Here is a 20561-nt window from a genome sequence, read left to right on the forward strand (position 1 = left end):
AGAAAAGGTTTAATAACAGTTTAATAAGGAAGAAAGTGGAAAAGGCAACAACAGGCACAGGAAAGATGCTGAATCAAAGCATGTGAGTGCACATGCCTTCCACACACACGCCCTTGTGAGTGTGGGCTAAATGCATGTATGTATGGGGGAGGGGGGCCTTTCACCTGGGACCAAGGAAGACAGCACCTAACAGGCTATGGTTGAAGGTGGGACAGGACTGGCTGCAGGATGGAACAGACATGGAAAGGGGTAGCTCCGTTTAATTGGAGCAGCCTTCTCAATGGGGATCTGGGAGAGAAGTAACAAGCCCTACAAAAAATGATTTGAGTGACTACATACATTCTCAGTTCTCCCAAGGAAGATACATAACCAGTGCCATTCTAAAGGCACAGGATACAAACTGGTTCATTACATGCAGTAGATGCTTTAAGTTCTCAAGACTTAATTCTCAGGTGGGACCCCGGTTGAGAAGGGCTGAACTGGAATGAAAAAGTATGTGAACAGAAGTGGGCAGTAAGACGGCCTGGTTGAACTGGAATGTTGTCATGAAGGGCTTGTTCTGACCACAACGTAAGGCCACTTCAAGTTGTCAGAGAGTAAAAGCAATCCGAGATGCAATTCAGAAAGAACCACCCGGCCACACTGCATTAGAAAGATGGGGCGAGAACCAAAAGGAGGTCACAGTCCTAGCCTAGGGAATGCTGGGCGAGCTAAGGAAATGGCAGGGCTGGAGCTGGAAGGAAGATCATGCTTAGGTGAGGGCTCTAGGGGAACACCTGCAAGGCGCGCATAGAAAGAGCTGAAACTAAGAAGTGAACAGCCAAGTAACAAGCTCCCAGGGAGAAGAGAGAATCCCAGGTCATAGGGATAATCTCTCTCGAAAGACAACGGTTACAAGAGGTTTAATAAGAGAGCTGAAGGTAATGTTTGAGAAAACAAATCCATTTATTCATCAAATATGTGCAGTTTATTATATGTCAATTATTCCTCAATAAAACTGTTTTTAAAATTCCACTATTCATGTTCATGCTCTGAAAGGGAAAACATTTCCAAGCTAATAAGAAAACAATCTCCAATATCTCTCCCACTTCCCCTCAGAACTACACTCAACAGTGTGATCTTATACTTAATATGGTTCAAGCCATTGGGAGACAGAAAAGGAGTATTTAAAAATAAGTTTGGAGGTCCCCCACTGAAGGGACAAGGGACACAACTTATGATCTGAAAGATTAAAGCATTCATTCCCCTTGGATCTTTGAGAACAATTTGAAGACTTATTCTCTCCTAGAAAGAGTTAAGCTTTGACTGGTTGTGATATTTTTTGTATTTTAATTTGTTCCCCAAAATATATACTAAGAACTATTATGTTTCTAGAAACTAAAGTAACAACAGAAGCTAAAGCACAACTCTACTGTACTTTTTTCCAATGTGATAACATCAGCCACAACTTAAACTTCCTAAAAGTAAAACAGACTTAGGCAGGAACCCATTAGGCAAAGGTCCAAAGGGTAACTTTTTATTTGGATCCAAACTTTCAAAGTGCTTTTGGTTTTTTTCAGGTTAACGTAATTCAAATTTTTATAGGTAGAGCATTAAAAATAATGGAAATAATTCCATTATACTAAAATATATAAATAAAAATAACGGGGAAAAAATATAGATTACTCTGAGAAATTCCCACCATTAGAAACAAGAGGCATTAATTGTGGAGAGTTTACTGGGGAGGGAAAGCAGTAATATGGAGATAAAGTCAGAAGCACCCTCAGGGAGGAGACGAGTTAACAGAAGAACCTCTGGACCCAACAGGCTGCCCGGCTAAGGTCAGAGAACGGTGCGTAGATTCATATTGTTTCATCTAACTGGTGAACAGCGGAGGGGGTTTAACCACTCCCTCGAGGTGGAACAGCGCCGAGTCAGCCAGCATAAGCTTCTACCCTCCAGACCAGCTCCGACGAGGGCTTGTACAGTAGATCCCCTCCTTGGTTAGGTAACCTCCCTATTATTTTAATCACTTAATTGTCTTCATAAACACACTAAGGACAATATAAATTAAAAATTTTAAACCTAAGCATAGTTGTAAAGTAAGGAAACTGAACAGTGCTTTTATTTTTATCACAAGTAGCACTTTAGACACTTTGCAGCAAAGTCTCAATAGAAAAAAACCAGAATGCACAACACCTTTTCCAATTCCATTCACTTTAAGAATTATCCTTATAAACGCTATTTAAGTACTACTGTTGTTTGAGAGTGCTAGGACACATCACAAAGAAAGCAGAAAACTCCAGAAATCTTTTCATTTTTACCTTTCCCTGATACATTCCATAATTAATGCTCAATCAGCAAACCACTGCAAACTGTTCACGATTCATATACTTGACATTTTAAAGCACTTAAAGAGTTTATAGGACTTAACAATGTCTTTTCTGACATCCTATCAGAGGAGGTTAACCAGCTGTGTCCTATGAAGTATTACAGGCAGTGAAAGTTAAACCCTCCCAAGTGTTCCCAACCATCAACTCTGTTACTGATTCCGTGTGTCCTCCACTTCTTCAGGTTTTGGATCTCAAGTTACCTGCTTGCCAACCATGAGTCTTACAAACATGGCAGTAATGGTCATTACATTAAAAATCTATCTTCACGTACATCCACATTTTAAAAACATCTCCTTGAAGACAGAAAACATTCTATCCCTTGCCTTATCCATCCAAAAGTGAACACAGAACGTTTGAGAAGCCGTCCTCTGAAGAAGTAAGTCTGGGCTCTTAGAAGAATCTGGCAAACACAGGTTCCAACACTATGAAAGCCAAGCTTTTACATGGGTTTAGAAGGATGCCAGGTGCCATGAGAGAAAAAGAGAAATCTGACAATGCTACTAATGAAAACATCTCTAAAGATTACATAAACCCAGATTACCTTTGAGAAGAGAAGAAAAGCAATGAAGGGTAGGCAAAGGGAAGAGCATTCCAAGCACTGGGAGGAAGGCACAGAGATGAGTGGGACACGGAAGGGACCAGCCTAGAGAGCAAGGAGGAGGTGTCCCTGAGGAGCTGTGGGCACTCAGGCACAGAGCACGGCTCCACCAAATTAGGGCAGGAACCAAAGATCGCCGAGGGGTGGCAGTGTTTAAGAAAGATGAGACAACAGATTCAGTGGGAAGGAAGGTGGCATTAAAAAAAAAAAATCAGCTGGGAGAGCACTACGGTAATCCAGGAGGAGCGAGTACAGAACAGGCTCACTGGGAAAAGCCAGATATGAAAAATAATTGGGAAGAAAAAAATATTCCAGAGCAGTGGTGTAGGTACATGGAGTCCTGTAAAGTGAGAAGCCAAAGCTCCTAAGTCTGGGCATCTGGGGGAACAGGAGGTCGAGGGACAGAACGGAGAGATGGGCAAGGAGGCGTGTGAGGGGCGCAGAACAAAGCAGCCAGTGTGGACACAGAGTCCGAGGTGAGACCAAGGGGGTGTGTGTGCATCTACTCCCCCAGATGGATAGAAAATTGTGCTGCTACACCAGGAAGATAACTTTTTTGTAATTTAAAAATCATATACAGGTTTTATATGTTTAAATTTGACAAAGAATTATTCTAAAATACTATGCTAAGCAAATTACAATGGTGGAGGAAGAGCAGACTGAGGAAAATTCAGGGAGATAGCTCAGCTCTGTTCAAAGTTAAACTACTACTATGTTGAACGACTTATGGAATCAGAATTGGAAAAAAAAATCCTAGGTAACTGCTGATTGTATTCTTTAAGAATCCTTCTATGAATTTAAGACACTTCAATAACTTCTAAAATATACTTTCTCAATACTATAGATAAGACCTAACACGATGGGAAGAATCTACCTAAAGTCAATGTGAGGAAACAACTTCTCAAACATGGAATGCAATACCAGATGCATGCAAACAGAGAAGGGGGAAAATATCAAGAGTCAAAACAGAACTGGCAGCTGACTATGGAAGCTACCTTTTCAGATTTTTTGTTTATAAAGCAAAAAAAAAAACCACTGGGCTACACAAGAAACCCTGAAACAAACACACGCAAAACTACAGTAAACTGCATCTCAGCCTCAACATGACCCCTCAGAGAAAACACTGAAAATCACCTCATACGGTAAGAGTTAACACTTTGGTCTTTCACGAAATCTCTAGAAAATCAACTCAATTAAGTCAATTTTATTATGAAGTTATATTCAATATATACTTGAATATACAGCTGAATCTCAGATTTCTTTTATAAATTAATAAATCTTGTAAAAAACAGTGGATACCAAACAACACCAAAGGCCATTTCAGGCTCAGAAATCACCACCACCATATCATCATACAAACAAAAACTCCAGGATCTGTCAAGTTTGTAACTCTTCCCTTGCGCAAGTCTCTATCCTAATTAGATAGTTAAGATGAATTAACTATTTCTAGAGGGCTGTGAAGGAAGACCCTTGAGAACATGCTGAGAAATTGAGGAGCACAGCAAACAGAGAGGACAGGTGGGAGTTAACTGGCCTGAAGCTCGGCTGGGAGCCAAAGACCCCAGGGGTTAATACACAGAGTCCACACTGGCTCTGCCGCAGCCAGACTGTTTGTGGTGGGCACAGCAGCTTGGCTTACGGTTCTGAATCCCACCCTTAACAAAAGAGCCCACAGACAAAGAGCCAGGACGAATTATGTGCAAAGATAAACTAAAATTGTGGGTAGAGATAAATAAAGGCAACTAGTTTAGGAAGATTTTCCAAATTCACAATGGTTTTCTTTACGTAAAAGCCTTTCTAGAATGGCAGTTGCTCTCTAAAGCCATGAAAGACAGGCAAATAAACATGCTTATACATCACAATGAGAAATCTAAGTGAAATCCAAAATATTCCCTGAGAATGAGAGAAATAAAGGAGTATTCAGGAACAGCTTTTACAAAATCCTTGAATTACTAGAATATTTGCCCTACTCTCATCTAAAGACTGAAGAACACAAAAACATAAACCCTGCCATCAAGATTAGTAATTGCATACAACAGTTACATAAATGAGTAGTAAGTTTGATTTTTATCTAAATAGCTATATTATATTTTACATACTCAGTAGAAAATGCTGTCACCATTGAAGAAATGAAGTATAAGTTTTCCAGATAGCAGAAATTAGCCCCTTAAGTTTAAAATTGTTGATAAAAAAATTCCACAAATTCGTCTATCTCATCTTAACCAAAATAAAGTATATTAACAGTTTTGTTTTTAAACTCAGCAGGGCCACGACCATAAATGTAATAAATAGTCTTACAATACGGTGAAGCTGTGTGGGCCTCTGGGGTGAAGAGGTCTGTTTGCACATACACAGCAAACTACTCCTGGAAACTCCTACTTTCTACCTCCCACTTTTCTAATCCAGGAAGAATTAGAGGTTGTTAGGGGAAACCAGAAAGCAGAGAAGCAAGCTTGTTAAATCAGTAACCTTAACAATATACATAATTTAAAGTCAAGAGGCTCTACTAGGAGGTCTGCAACACAGGGACTCTCCAATCTCAAAGCACTGCTGGAATAACAGCTACCATTTCCCGGTGAACCAGTCTTCTTAAACTTATCTGCAAGTTCAGAGCTGCATTCTGGGCAAATGTCAGCAGTTTGGGGAAACTTACCTGATCGCAGCGTTCTGTGTCAGATCCCTTAACATGGGAACAGGAGAACATACTATTCTAAAAAGAAACAAGAGAAGAACCATCTATTTGTGAATCGTAACCTTTTGGATAAGTGGAAGCAAGATGTTGCTATGTTTCTGAGGAATCATTAAAATGCACCAGCAAAACAATATAATCGTATATATCTTTAAAAAAGGGCCTTGTCTTCCTTGCTTGTAATCTCACTAACAGAAAACAATTATGGGCAAAGGGCTTTTATCAGAATTTGTAAAGAATACCTACAAACCAAAAAGGGGGAGTTGGGGGGACAGATAACTTAACAGGAAAACAGAACAGGTATTTCATAAATGAGGAAAACCAAATAGTTAAGAGATATACCATACGGCATTCAATTTCATTAGTCATCAGAGAAATAACAACTGTCAACCCCAAGATCCCAACAAGCATCCACCAAATTGACAAAACGTAAGGTCGTGACAATCCCAAGAGTTTACGAGAACAGAGCAAGAGGATCTCTCACAAACTGACACAGATTATAAAACAGTGTAATCACTTTGGAAACCCCCCCGATATTATCTAGAAAAGATGAAGATACACATATTTTATGACCCGCAATTCTATTCCTGGATCTATATACCCTTGAGCAGCAGTTCTCAAACTCTGATCTCAAAGCCCCTTTACACTCTTATCAATTGAGGACCCCAAAGAACTTCTGTTCATGTTGGTTATATCTGTCAATATTTACCTATTAAAAATTAAAACTAAGAAATTTTTTAAACACTAATTTAAAGATAATACTAATAAACCTACTATTGAAAACCTAATAAGACAATTTAGTAATAAACCTACCATTAATTTATATAACATTTTTATGAAAAAAACACTATATTTTACAAAGCAAAACAAAAACAAATGAGAAGAATGTTACTGTTTTAACTTTCTTTAATACATGGCTTAGTATCTATCTTAATAGCTGGATTCTGTTATCCACTTCTGATTCAATCTCTTGAGGTATCACACTACATTTAGCCTCTGGAAAACTCCACCATACACTCAAGGCAGGAAAAGAGAAAGGCAAACAGCATCATAACACCTTAGTATTATTATGAAAATAGTTTTGACCTTGCGGATTGCCCCAACAGCTGGGCTTTGACCCCAAGTGTTTTTTTAGTCCAGGGGTATTCTGTTGTTGTTTTGTTTTCTCACTACTTTCTCATTATTACTAGAAAATGAAACATTTAGGCAACAAAGTAAAAATGCTAACTATACATCCTCCCAATCGCTTCAATTATATACAATGAATACTTACTGATCTGGAAGAATGGCTTCTTCATCCAAAGAAAACTTTCCTTGAATCCCATGGCATAGTTCAGGTGGTACATCCACTGACTGTGGAAAAACACAGCCCTGATTATACACCCGAAAGACTGGAAAGCAGGGACTAAAACATATGCTTGTTCGTCAACGTTCACAGGAGTAACATTCCTAACAGCTAAAAGGTGGAAACCACTGAAGTTCCCATCAACAGATGAGTGGATAAACAAAATGTAGCGTATACACACAATGGAATATTATTCAACCATAAAAGGAAGGAAATTCTAACACAAGATGGCTGAACCTTGAAAAATTATGCTAAGCCAAGTGAGCTAGACACAAGAGGACAAATACTACTGTATGATGCGACTTACGTGAGGTATCAAGATTAGACAAATTCATAGAGTCAGAAAGAAGAAGAGAGGTTACCAGAGGCTGGGAGGAGGGGAGGATGGAGAGGCAGTGTTTAATGTTGTTTAATGGGTACAGAGCTTCTGATGGGGAAGATGAAGTTCTGGAAACGGACAGTTGGTGGTAGTTGCACAACTTTGTACATGGTCTTAATGCCACAGAATTATACACTTAAAAATGCTTGAAATGGTAAATCATGTTTATATTTTACCAAATTTAAAAAGGGTATTCCTGATTAATTAACTAGGTATTCCTGATTAATTAACCAAATAAATATACTGTTTAAAAACACTTCATGTTGGAAGGGAGACCGTACCTCTGTGGAACCTGTCTTGTACAGCTCTAAAAGGAAGTCGTGCAGTGGGTGATGTTTCCCCACAAATAAGACATCACCTCCAAGACTGTTTCTTCTAGCTGGGGGGAAAGTAGGAAAAGAATAAAGATCAAACCATTGTATCTGCAAGAGCAATTTTTATGACAACAAAATTAAAAGATGCATCTAAATTTTAAAAACTTAAAGTCTGTGAAAAATAATTTAACAATAGGTCTAAATAGGTGATATGTCTCTGCAGAAGAAAAAAAAACTTTGATGATAAGGTTTCAAAAATCAATGACTATCAAAAAAATTACTAAAATATACCTGAATTATTATGGGATTGCAAGATAAGGGTCAAAGTTTTCTTATTTATACAGAACTCAATTTCTTATTATAAGAAACAAACATTCCCTGAGAAAACACTAATTTTATCATCTGAGAACAAAAATTATCCTAAGGATGGTTAATGGAGATATTATTTCTATAGGTTTGTTACACTGGTATTAAATAAATTTTCCAATTGAGCCCAGCCTTGCAATTTCCCAATATTTTAACTGTCAGTATTAATGACAAAATCCTACTTTTTGTGAAAAATAACATTTCAAGTTAACACTCTGAGAGCAAATGCTTTTGACTCAACTTAACCTTCAAGCAAAGTTATTGTTATTTGGGGGGTAGGGGAGGAGGAAGGGAAGAAGGGAGATGGAGGAAATCTAATACTTATAACTTAAAAGTTTCATTTAATTACTATTCAATTTACAGGTAATAAATTTTAAGAAACAAATTTAACTTTTGTTACAAAGAAGTAAAATCAGTGATTTTGCCCCCTTTGTGAAAAATTCACAAATGAAAAAAAAAGGTCTAATTTTTTCTTTTTTTTTTGCGGTACACGGGCCTCTCACTGCCGTGGCCTCTCCTGCTGCGGAGCACAGGCTCCGGACGCGCAGGCTCAGCAGCCATGGCTCACCGGCCCAGCCATTCCGCTGCATGTGGGATCTTCCCAGACTGGGCACGAACCCGTGTCCCCTGCATCGGCAGGCGGACTCTCAACAACTGCTCCACCAGGGAAGCCCAAAAGGTCTAATTTTATAAGGAAACGTGAAGTCTGTGTCCCACAGACTCACTGCTGACTGAGTGGGGCGTCGGCCTTACTCTCTTCGGGGGTGAGGTCCGGGTACACCTCTTCCAGGGCAGCTCGCAGTCTTCGCTCATCCACGAACGGCAACAGAGCCACACCTGGGGACATAAACGCACACCAACCGCCCAGCTATTAGGGTCACCTAAATTCCAACTGGTCCAAATGAACATTTCTAGTAGAATATCCCTGCTAATATAAAAACATTTGGGAACTGAACTGTAATCTTTAGCCAAAATTCAAATGTAGAAGAAAAAATTCCAAATTCCCCACCCTTAAAATGGCTCATATGGAAAACCATGTTTGATCTTAACTCTGTGATAATAAAATTTTTAAATTAAATGAACAAGTGGCCACCTAGACACCAGCCTCTCTCTGTTCTCGCCCTCCTTACTAGATGCCCTCGGGCAAACCAGTCAATCTCCCAAAGGCTTGGGTTCATCCTTTCATCTTTTTAGGACCTTGGTTTCTTCTTTTGTACAGAGATCATTCAACAAAAATGCTCAGAAGTTCTGTTTAACTAGAATACTTGAAATGACTCCTGCAGCTCTAAAATTGCATAATATTCTGTTATATTTTAAGACCTAATAATTAACTTACACACACAAAAATTTTAGACACTTGTTTGCTTAAATTTTAGGGGCGGGTAGAACAGATGATTATTTTCAGGTTGAAAACTGTCCCCTGGAGTGTGCTAGAATTGAAATCATTGCTTTATCTGGACCCATGTGCATAATCTTCAAAGAAGCACACCAGTAATACGATATCTATTACTAGAAAAATATACGAAGTTATTGAAGCATAAAAAGTGCTGCTGTATACAGTAAAAATAGTATTTTGGCCAAATAAAAATTTTAAGATAAATAGCAAAGAGAAATGTTAAATAAAGCTAAATAATTTTGAAACTACTCCCACTCAAAACTGCTGTATTTGTGATATTTTCCCTTTAAAATGATGAGAAATGAAAGGTTTCCAAAGTTGTCATTAATTATTTAGCTACCATATTTTCAAAGTTAGGAAATGTCTTCAATTGTACTACAAGTAAGGAGAATACCTAGTTAAGGAGAATACTAACTTCTAGTGTGAATTTTATGGGGCCTAAAAAACTGGTAAACACTTAGATGGAAAAAACCTAGAAAGTTGTTCAAGTGGTAATTAGTCATTCACTTAACAAAAGTTATAACATGAAAAACTACAACATTATCTAGCTTTCATTTTCTACCTACTAGATTTAGGATCTAAACAAATTATCAGAAAGACTTTCCTACAATATCAACTCCAGAAGCTAATTCCAAACAGTAAGCAACTTGCAGTGCTAATGACAGCCATATGGTTAACAAGTAACAAACGAGCCCTACTGGCCAAGGGAGGAAGGAACGCCTTACACCCAGGTGTGACAGTGGCAGTGCTTGAGAATGAGTTGATAGTAAAAATGACAGCAGCAGCAGCTACTTTTTTCTGAGCACCTATTTCCTATGTTACATGCTTTGGTTCATTTAAACCTCTCAACAGCCCAGAGGCAGCCCAAATAGTGGTAATATTTAGTTAAACACAGTGGTCAGACTCTCTGGGTTCAGATTTTAGTTCTGACACTGTGTGACTCTGATCAAATTACTTAAATTCTCTGTTCATATATAAAATACACAGCATTCGAAATATCTATGCTATATTATTATTTTTTTTAAAGAAGATGTTGGGGGTAGGAGTTTATTAATTAATTAATTTATTTTTGCTGTGTTGGGTCTTCGTTTCTGTGCGAGGGCTTTCTCTAGTTGTGGCAAGCAGGGGCCACTCTTCATCGCGGTGCGTGGGCCTCTCACTATCGCGGCCTCTCTTGCTGCGGAGCACAGGCTCCAGACGCGCAGGCTCAGTAGTTGTGGCTCACGGGCCTAGTTGCTCCACAGCATGTGGGATCCTCCCAGACCAGGGCTCAAACCCATGTCCCCTGCATTAGCAGGCAGATTCTCAACCGCTGCGGAATCAGGGAAGCCCTACGCTATATTATTATATATAATAATTGTAAGTACACATGGTCAATAAATGTTGGAAAAATACCCAGATACATTTTATCATCTATCACTTTAAGATGTACTCAACTTAGGCAAGAACTTAACTAAGTATTATCATTACTTTCCATACGATTTAAAGATATGTATGGAGAAAAAACTACATCTCCTAACAGTAGTAAATTTTACCTCAAGAAAGGTATGTTCTTGCTACAGAGTCTAATAAATGAAAATATTTATATAAAATATAAAAATATTAAAGGTCTGAGTTTAAACCCATGCTAAAATTCATCTGGAATCTTAAGGGACCCCAGACAGCCAAAAGAATCTTTAAAAAGAAAAATAAAGTTGGAGGACTCACATCTCCTGATTTCAAAACTGACTACAAAGCTACAGTAATTAAAACAGTATGGTGCTGGCATAAGACAGACATTCTGACCAATGGAATAAACAGCCCAGAAATAAACCATCATATGCACTCAAATGATTTTCAACAAGGGTGCCAAGACCACTCAGAGGGGAAAGGGCAGTCTCTCCAACAACCGGTGGTGGGAAAATGGATATCCACATGCAAAACAATGAAGTTGGACCCTTACATTACACCACATACAAAAATTAACTCAAAATGGCTGAATGTCCTAAATGTAAGAGCCAGAACTATAAAACTCTTAGAAGAAAATGTAGGGAGCAAGCTTAGTGACACTGGATTTGGCAGTGATTTCTTAGACACCAAAAGCAAAGGCAACAACAACAAAATAGTCCAACAAAAATTGGACTTCATCAAAATCAATAATATATAAAGTACACCTATAATAAAACAACGAAAACCCAATTCAAAAACGGGCAAAGGACCTGAAAAGACAATTTTCCAAAACAAGATACATAAATAGCTAATAAGCACATGCAAAAAGAAATGATCAACATAATTAATCATTAGGGAAATGAAAAATCAAAACCACAGTGAGATACCACTTCACACCCATCCAGATGGCTGCTATCAAAAAACCAAATAAATATTGGCAAGGGTGTGGAGAAACTAACTGATGTGCACTGCCTTACTTTTCCTCTAGACAATTTATACTACAATGATAGTCAGCAAGTCATCTGCATGTTTATATACTTACTTATTCATTTAACGAACACTTACATAAATAACTTTACTTATTTTTACTTTACTACTTCCTGTTCTCCTATGCCTCCTCTCCCTCTATGTGACTCCTCTACAAAGCATCTTCAAAAACAACCTAAGTCCCCAATCTTTTTACCTATAACACAATATGCCCACAGAGTACAACACTTGCACAGCCCCAATCAACGGGTTGCATTTCCCACTATCATTCTGTTAAAGTAATATGAAATTCCTGTTACTACATAAATCAAAAGTCAACCCTAAAATCTCATAATTATTTCAATTGGTAAATTATTATTTATTCCCCTTTTCCTCCACAGTTCTCTTTGAGTTATTTTACTGGTCTCTGTACCCCAGAGAATAATCAGGGAAAAAGAATGAAAGCATGGTATTACCAAACATGCTTATCATTCTAGAAAAATATATGGTGGAAGAAGAGGTTAAAATGATTTGCTGAAAGGGACTTTGGTGTGAAACAACAATTGGCTTACTGTGTGAGAGGCATTCTTGTGTTTTACTGTCATCACACATTTTTTGAGTGGGAAATATCACCTTACATTTAGTACTAATTTTTACTGCCATTCTTTCTACAAAGTCTGTGAAAAGAATGGAATGAGAAAATAATATACACATAAATAAGAAATTAAGTAAAATTAATGTTAAGTATGTAAACTAAATTTCTAATACATTTTTCAAAAGTTTCCACAGAGTGTAAGTAAATCTCCACATGGACACTCTCATGTTTCTACATTGCTCAGCAATCTCACAAGGCGTCAGTGACTGCAAGGAGCAAGTCCCAAGTCCCGTTAATTTATCACAAAGGAGATAAAAAATATGATTAACGTATTTCAACCCATTTATTGTTTACCACAGTGTGACTATTAAAATATCAATCATTGCTAATCCCAGTTTGGATGGCAAAATATAGAAATTCTTTCATCCCATAAATCACGTTTGTGCACAGCTTTACCAAGAGAAAATTATTTTAACGAAAAGGAATAATGTCTAAATTTTACCTTGCCATGCATACTTCTTCCCATTCAAATCAACAGCAAAATCTTCTGGGTAGAAGTCAATTATACTAGAATCCTATACCAGGAAGACAAGTAAAGATTCAAAAAGTGAAGTCACATATTTCTGTTACAAAGAATTGGACATAACATTTGATCACGTTATCATGCCTGATAAGAAAATGAGCATCCTTTCCTTTTAAAAATGGTATTCCTTGGGCTTTCCTGGTGGCGCAGTGGTTGAGAGTCCGCCTGCCGATGCAGGGGACACGGGTTCGTGCCCTGGTCCGGGAAGATCCCACATGCTGCGGAGCGGCTGGGCCCGTGAGCCATGGCTGCTGAGCCTGCACGTCCGGAGCCTGTGCTCCGCAACGGGAGAGGCCACAACAGTGAGAGGCCCGCGTACCACAAAAAAAAAAAAAAAGTATTCTTTAAATTGCAGGTCTAGTGAAACAGAATTAACTAATAAATTTATTTTTGGCTGTGTTGGGTCTTCGTTGCTGCACACGGGCTTTCTCTAGTTGCGGCGAGCAGAGGCTATTCTTCTTTGCAGTGTACGGGCTTCTCACTGTGGTGGCTCCTCTTGTTGCGGAGCACGGGCTCTAGAGCACAGGCTCGGTAGTTGTGGCACACGGGCTTTGTTGCTCCATGGCATGTGGGATCTTCCTGGACCAGGGCTCGAACCCATGTACCCTGCATTGGCAGGCAGATTCTTAACCACTGCGCCAGCAGGGAAGCCCCAACAATTATATTTTAAAAGAGGGGGAAAAAGGCATAATTATAGAGGAATTTTAAAGCAGACAGCTGTGGACCCAGTGTAGAGTGAAGAGCTTACTTACCCCACCTCCCAGCTGGGTCTCACTACTCGCCCACAAAACCAGCTGGGAGGGGATTTCAAGCGGGCCAGCCTTAGCTCTAGCAGCCACCACACAGGCTGGAACAACCAAAAATAATAGCTTACAGGTAGGCTGAGAATAAAAAAACTGTTCTAAGAATTTCTCCCAAACACAAATGATTTTTTTTTTTACTAAGTTGGGTCCTGATGGCCAAGGAAAGCAGAAAAAGAATAAAGTGGTGAAAAATATACGGAACTCAAATACTATTACTTTTTTTCCTGCACTTCGCTCTCTTAACTATGAGATGCAAGACGAATTGTGGCTAATGTTGGTAAAATGTACGACAAAAATCCATTTACCAACGCACTCAAAATACTAAAAGACTCACGGGATCACTCATGAGCTTCCGCCATGATGGAGGTAGAAAGTTACCACTTGCAGCTGGAAAAACCCCCATAAGTTGTTCCAGTGGTTTAAACTGTAAAAAAGAAAAAAAAAAAAACTTTAGCATACAACACACAATTTTTATCTAAGCCAAAATTCTATAAATTTTATGGCTCTAAATAGTTAAGCTTACCGGTTTGGTACCCTTCTCAAAATCAGAAGCCATATCTGCAATACCTTCAAAGTCTGAAGCGAATGGTGCATAATGGAATGGATAATACCACTTCCAGGACGCACAACCCTGCAATCATTAAAAACAGCAAACCCAAAAATCTATGTTAATGATATACACAGAAAAAAATAAATAAAAATTAGACTGTTAACCTATATATTCTATTTATAAAGCACGACTTCTAGTATATATTCCATGCATTAAGTTTTTCCATGAGTCCTAAGTTATTTTGATTAAATCTGAACTTTTTACTTCGTATCAATGGTCCCTTGATTTAAAAAATACTGCAAAACACCTTTAATAATCAGTAGTTAATACCAAACTTTATATTCACAAACACAATTTGGTGAAGATTTTTATCCTTATAATGTGTTTGGTGGCATTTCTTTCAACTCTAGAGCTGCCATCATCAAATAAAATGAAGAGCAGCTGCAGCTGACACTTACTGAGCCTACAGGTGAGGAAGGGACATCACTGTGATTGAGAGTAAAACAGGCAAAAGCTTCATCTTACTATTCCCTATATTTTCAGGGAAAACTTTATCTTCATTATAAAAATATTTAAGTAAGCCCATCAAAACGGAAACAAGTTATACTCATAGAAAAAAGAAGTCTCCCTGATATATGTTTTCATTCTGTGCCTGGTGAATTAAAATCCTGGTAGGAGTAAAACATGAAATTAAAATATTTTATAGTTGATACTCAGCACATTTAAATTACTTTCTACTTACTAATTTCAGATCACACCAAACTGAACTTGCTTCACCTCCGAGCACAAAACCAGATATTAACTATCTGTGTTACAATCCCCATGTCTACCTAACCTCTCATCAATCTGACATCCCAATTATCAAAGGCTTTAAGTCAGATACAGATGACTCCAATTAGAAAGCACTTCAAGTAACATCACTACCTTATACGGAGGAAATGGTATCATTCAAATTCCTTTCTAATTCTTAATAGTATTTTCCAGGCTTTGTCCTTTGTTCAGTCATTTATTGACTATCTATTAGTTCCTCACTTATTTTTTTATTCCAATTAAAAAAACACTACACTTTAGTCATTTGAAAGACAAAGTATACTCAACCATACTCCCTGGTGTTGAAATCTTTTGACACAGCAAAAAAATAGCTTTGTTTATATATTAACACCTAAGGAGCTTTAGAAACAAATATTATTCAAAGTAATGAATTTCTAAATAGGAAGCTTAAGAAGAAGTCTAGGTTTAATCTCAGAATACAGCTCAATAATACACATTATTATAGAAATTATGTTCCTAAAATGACTAACTAGAGGTTTAGAGGAAAATATTCTCTTTGTACCTGGTAATAATATCGAAGAACCCAGCAGAGTCCTTCAACGTAAGACTGCACAACTTTACGTCGGAATTTCTCATCAGCTGCATCAACATCAAATTTGTTTTTGTAGTACCGCTGTTTCCAACCAGCTTCCCATAACCTACAAACCAGGCAAAGCCAGTGTATGCTGAATTAATATGGTAACTGTCTACCTGTTTATCACCAAATCAATTTATATTTAATGTCCAGGTGAAATGTAAATGAGTTAAACAGTAATGCTAACAAACACGGTTTCATTTAACTATTTCTAAAAAGTCCGCTTTCACAGGATTTATTACCAACTTAAAGAGAGTTAAACATCAAAAACTCAAACACTGATTCCAGTAAGAGCATTATAAAACTACATTTAAAAAAAGAATAATCACTTATGCTAAAGTAGATACAGAACACTTGTTTGCTCGAATTTTCATACTGTTTTACATGCTTTTTGATTGCGGAATAATTCTAAAACTACATTTTTTTTTTTAAATTAACTTTTTGGCTGCATTGGGTCTTCGGTGCTGCGCGCGAACTTTCTCTAGTTGCGACGCGTGAGCTTCTCATTGCGGTGGCTTCTCTTGTTGCGGAGCACAGGCTCTAGAGCTCGCAGGCTTCAGTAGTTGCGGCATGTGGGCTCAGTTGTTGTGGCTCTTGGGCTCTAGAGCGCAGGCTCAGTAGTTGTGCACAGACTTAGCTGCTCCGCAGCATATGGGATCTTCCCAAGCCAGGGATCGAACCCATGTCCCCTGCACTGGCAGGCGGATTCTTAACCACTGCGCCACCAGGGAAGTCCCTAAAGCTACACTTTAAAATTTGAAGATATTTTTATATAGTTCAAGTTCCTCAGTTTGTTAAAATATATTTAAACTATACAGAGAAAGTCAATTAAATTACTTAAAAAAAAAAAGACTTGCATGGGTAATTCTTTTAAAGGTAAAAAGTGATTTATAAAAGAATAATCTAGAAACCAGGCAGAAATTATATGTATAACTAACCTACTCTCCCTATGCTTGGGCCTCTTTGAGCTAAGAGTTGAAGGGAAGGACACGCATGCACATGTACACACGTATGTATGTATGTATGTATATTCTGGTAAAACTTAGAAGCAGGTCAATTAATTCACTAATTTATCATTAATCACTGGAAAATACAATGTGAAGAACCACAAAGTACTCATTTCTCATTCTCCAAGAGATGAAAACATCTTCTTAAAGGAACAGAAAGAAGCCAAAAAGAAATTTTTTTAATTAGCACAGATCAAGAACACCAAGATGATTCTACAGTAAGGCCATTTTCTACCATGTGCCAGAGCTTACAAATTAACTGCAGTCATGTTTCAGAATACAGGTATGCCCTGCTTTTCAAAAGTTCACTTTACACCACTTTGCTTTTACAAAAGACTCTCATTAATACCTGTTTTCTCTAATAGAAAGAAATGCAGAGATTTCGCTTAAAAAAAAAAAAAAGGCAGAAAATGGGAATCTCGTTTAGCACGTTTGTTTTCAGCGTGCACCCCAGAAGGAGTGGCCCCGCCAGCCCCTTCCCCAGGAATCACACTCAGCGTCTTAGCATCTGCCGCCAGAGCTGTGAGCTGTGTCTGTGAGCATCTGGGCTTTATCTCCATTTATTTTGTGCAGCAAGACGTGACCTAAGGTAACTCCTTCTTTACGCCATTTCGGCTCTGAAAGATTTCATAGGCCCCATCCACTTTCGGATACTGGGGGAAACCCGCACATATTACCAATTTTAATTTCCCGCATACACAAAGGATTCACAGAACATCAATCAGGAGAACTATCCTCTATCCATGATGTGGATTATCACCATTTTACAGAAAATATGAACAAAATAAATGCTAAGAATCCCAAGCATTTCTTGAGAAGCATTTCTACCTTGATTATCCCCAGCACCTGAATTAAATAATAAAGTACTAAATAAATCAAGTTTACTATTAAGCTAGTACTGATCATGATGACCTCAGAGTAAAACAAAAGATACTCTAAGAGGAAATCCACTGTTATAGAAGCAGAGGATAAAAACTCAGGTCAGGTAAATGTTCGATGACCAGTCATCACAGGTATTAGAATCTAACATCAAAGAACATTTCTAATTATAAACACACCACCCACATCCTATATAAGAAGCACGAGATATGGACCACCATTGTTTGCTTAACTCTGAACTATATCATTTTTGCTAAATTCTTAATGAGTTACATTTATTAAGACTGTTGTTGGCCTTTGCACTTGGAGCCCAGGATTCAAACCTAGATTTAATTACAGGAGAGGCTGTTAATCTTATTATATGATGATCTCCAACTTCTGGACAAATTAAAGAATCAAAGTTTCCCATTATAAATGTTAAGTATGGGACTTCCCTGGTGGCACAGTGGTTAAGAATCTGCCTGCCAATGCAGGGGACTCGGGTTCGAGCCCTGGTCCGGGAAGATCCCACATGCCATGGAGCAACTAAGCCCATGTGCCCCAACTGCTGAGCCTGAGCTCTAGAGCCCACGAGCCACAACTACTGAAGCCTGTGTGCCACAACTACTGAAGCCCATGGGCCTAGAGCCCGTGCTCTGCAACAAAGAGAAGCCACCTCAGTGAGAAGCCTGCACACCGCAACGAAGAGTAGCTCCCACTCACCGCAACTAGAGAAAGCCCATGTGCAGCAACGAAGACCCAACGCAGCCAAAAATAAATAAATAAATAAATTTTTTAAAAAATAAAATAAATGTTAAGTATACAGCTACAGGGAAACTTCTCTGTCATGAAATATAACTATGCATATACAAGTCTGTGTTTTTTTAAAAATATACATATTTATTTCTTAACCAAATAAGTTCTACATATTTCATCTTGAGGAAGAAACTTTTCAACTAAGAAGATTAAAGCAAACCATATCAAGTATCCAAGTGTAACTGAACTTTCTGGGTTAAGCAGCTTGAAAATGTAATCTCCACGCAGTGACCTTCAGATCACACAGTCAGAGCTAAACACCTCATGCCCAGCCCATCTAGCGCCCGCTCTCAGAGGGAAAAGTGGCTTGGAGGACGAAAACCTGCATACTAATCTAGATACTTAGGTTTAACAGCTACAGCTTACACATCTCACTGGAATTTACTGACTATTCTAACCCTCCACATTAATTACTTGTGGATAAAAAGATCACAGGCAAGCATCTGAAGGCACTGCTGCTCTGAGCTAATAGCATTAATCAGACCGCCTCTATTTCAGCAATTTGCTAACAAAGTGCTACCAAAAAATGGCTTCACCTGACGTTATCCTCTGGCTCAGGTTCACTGTCACTGTCTTCCACTTTTCGCTTAATTCCTCCTCTCGGAGATGGGGAGCCATCAGAAGTGAAACTCGCATTAGGAGACACTGAAGGGCTCTGCAGGCAATTATGACATTACAGAGGAAGGACTTAATTATTCATTTCACATAAGAAGTTACATCCAACTGCTACTACCACCATGCTTCACGGTAATACATTTTTTAAGGCTGTTAAATAGATATTAGTAAACGTATTTAGAAAGCACAAAGACTGATCTTGGCCTATTGCACTTCCCCAAAAAAGAGTAATATGGTACCAAGCTTCCTATGCTTAAATTCAAAAGAATCTGAACATTCTTAGGGTAAAAACTGCTTCAGAAGAAAAAAGAAAAATTTAATTTTATAAATTTAGAAAATTAATACTTAAATATTTATTTTCTTTGGTGATTTGCTGATCTTATGAATTCACGATCACTTTCCACCAATCAAACAGCAAAACGGTAAAGGGGGAAAAAGATAAATAAATAAATTAGTAATACATAAAATAGTCAAGCGGGTGAAAATAAAGTTAAATGGTATGTGTTCAACCTAGTATAACCACTCTGGAAAGCAACAGTTTAGTAATAAGGCTCTGCCAGATAACTGTTAAATTATTTTACATACACTATTTTAAAATTCAATGTACAAATAAAAATCTATTGGTCATCTTAGAAAAATGCACATCTTATTAGTATTTCAAAGACTTGGATACCACTTTAAATTCAGTATTATCTCTTCCCTTTGTACTTAACAAAGATAGGCACACCCTACAGTATTTTAATTTTAACTAAAAAATTAAAGTCTTCTGCAACTTTAGTTTTATGTTAAATGACCAAAAACACAAGTGGCAAAAAAGGTTTTCATAGTAAAGGTTTTGTTCTATTATTCACAATATATTAGATATTTTGAGTAAATTGAATTTTTTTAAATTGAGAGCTCAGGAGGCTATTTTGTTGATACTATAATTAGCATAAAGGCAGTTCATACCACAGGCTAGGAAAGTTTGTTACAACAAAGCAAAATTATATTTCACATAGAGCTTATAACACTTTCCTTTTAAAAACGTATAGTATCAATTTTACTCATGATATCGTATGGCCAATACTGTCCAAAACCCCTCACAAAACCCAGTAAAAAAATAAATCCAGGAAGGCACTGTTGCACTGGGAAAATGAGATGGGTATTTTCAGTCAGACAGACCTGGGTTTGAAATACCAAACCAGCCTTTCTCCGTGTATGGCCTTGGGCAATTTATTTAACCTGTCAGCCTCAACTTGAAATGGAGATGCTACTGTTCTCTATCTTCACAGATTACTGCAGGGATTAAACGAAACACCACATGTGGAAGATCAATAGCACACCTGACTCACTAAGTCATCACTTTTATTTTTAAACCCCACACTGATCCATTTGGATTAAATTATGAAGGGAAGTTGGGTAAAAAGCAAACTTTCCCAAATTGACAAAATATAAATTCCATCTTTAGATAACAAAAATAATATACCTTCAAGGAAA

At 37.8% G+C, this 20561-nt stretch overlaps 1 protein-coding gene across 2 annotated transcripts in view; it reads right to left on the reverse strand.

Moving 5' to 3' along the window:
- Window positions 1-20561, reverse strand: part of XRN2 (5'-3' exoribonuclease 2) — an 80095-nt gene that overhangs the window by 23529 nt on the left and 36005 nt on the right. For both annotated transcript variants that reach the window (XM_004270421.4, XM_033429410.2), the window contains exons 16-24: window positions 19007-19125; window positions 15718-15853; window positions 14358-14465; window positions 14169-14258; window positions 12951-13023; window positions 8817-8900; window positions 7665-7762; window positions 6933-7012; window positions 5624-5680 (exon numbers count right to left, since the gene is read on the reverse strand). In XM_004270421.4, the coding sequence (XP_004270469.1) occupies window positions 5624-5680; window positions 6933-7012; window positions 7665-7762; window positions 8817-8900; window positions 12951-13023; window positions 14169-14258; window positions 14358-14465; window positions 15718-15853; window positions 19007-19125 (845 nt within the window). The remainder of the gene's footprint in view (window positions 1-5623; window positions 5681-6932; window positions 7013-7664; window positions 7763-8816; window positions 8901-12950; window positions 13024-14168; window positions 14259-14357; window positions 14466-15717; window positions 15854-19006; window positions 19126-20561) is intronic.

This window comes from Orcinus orca, chromosome 16 (genome assembly GCF_937001465.1).
Source record: "Orcinus orca chromosome 16, mOrcOrc1.1, whole genome shotgun sequence".
NCBI classification, from domain to species: domain Eukaryota; kingdom Metazoa; phylum Chordata; class Mammalia; order Artiodactyla; family Delphinidae; genus Orcinus; species Orcinus orca.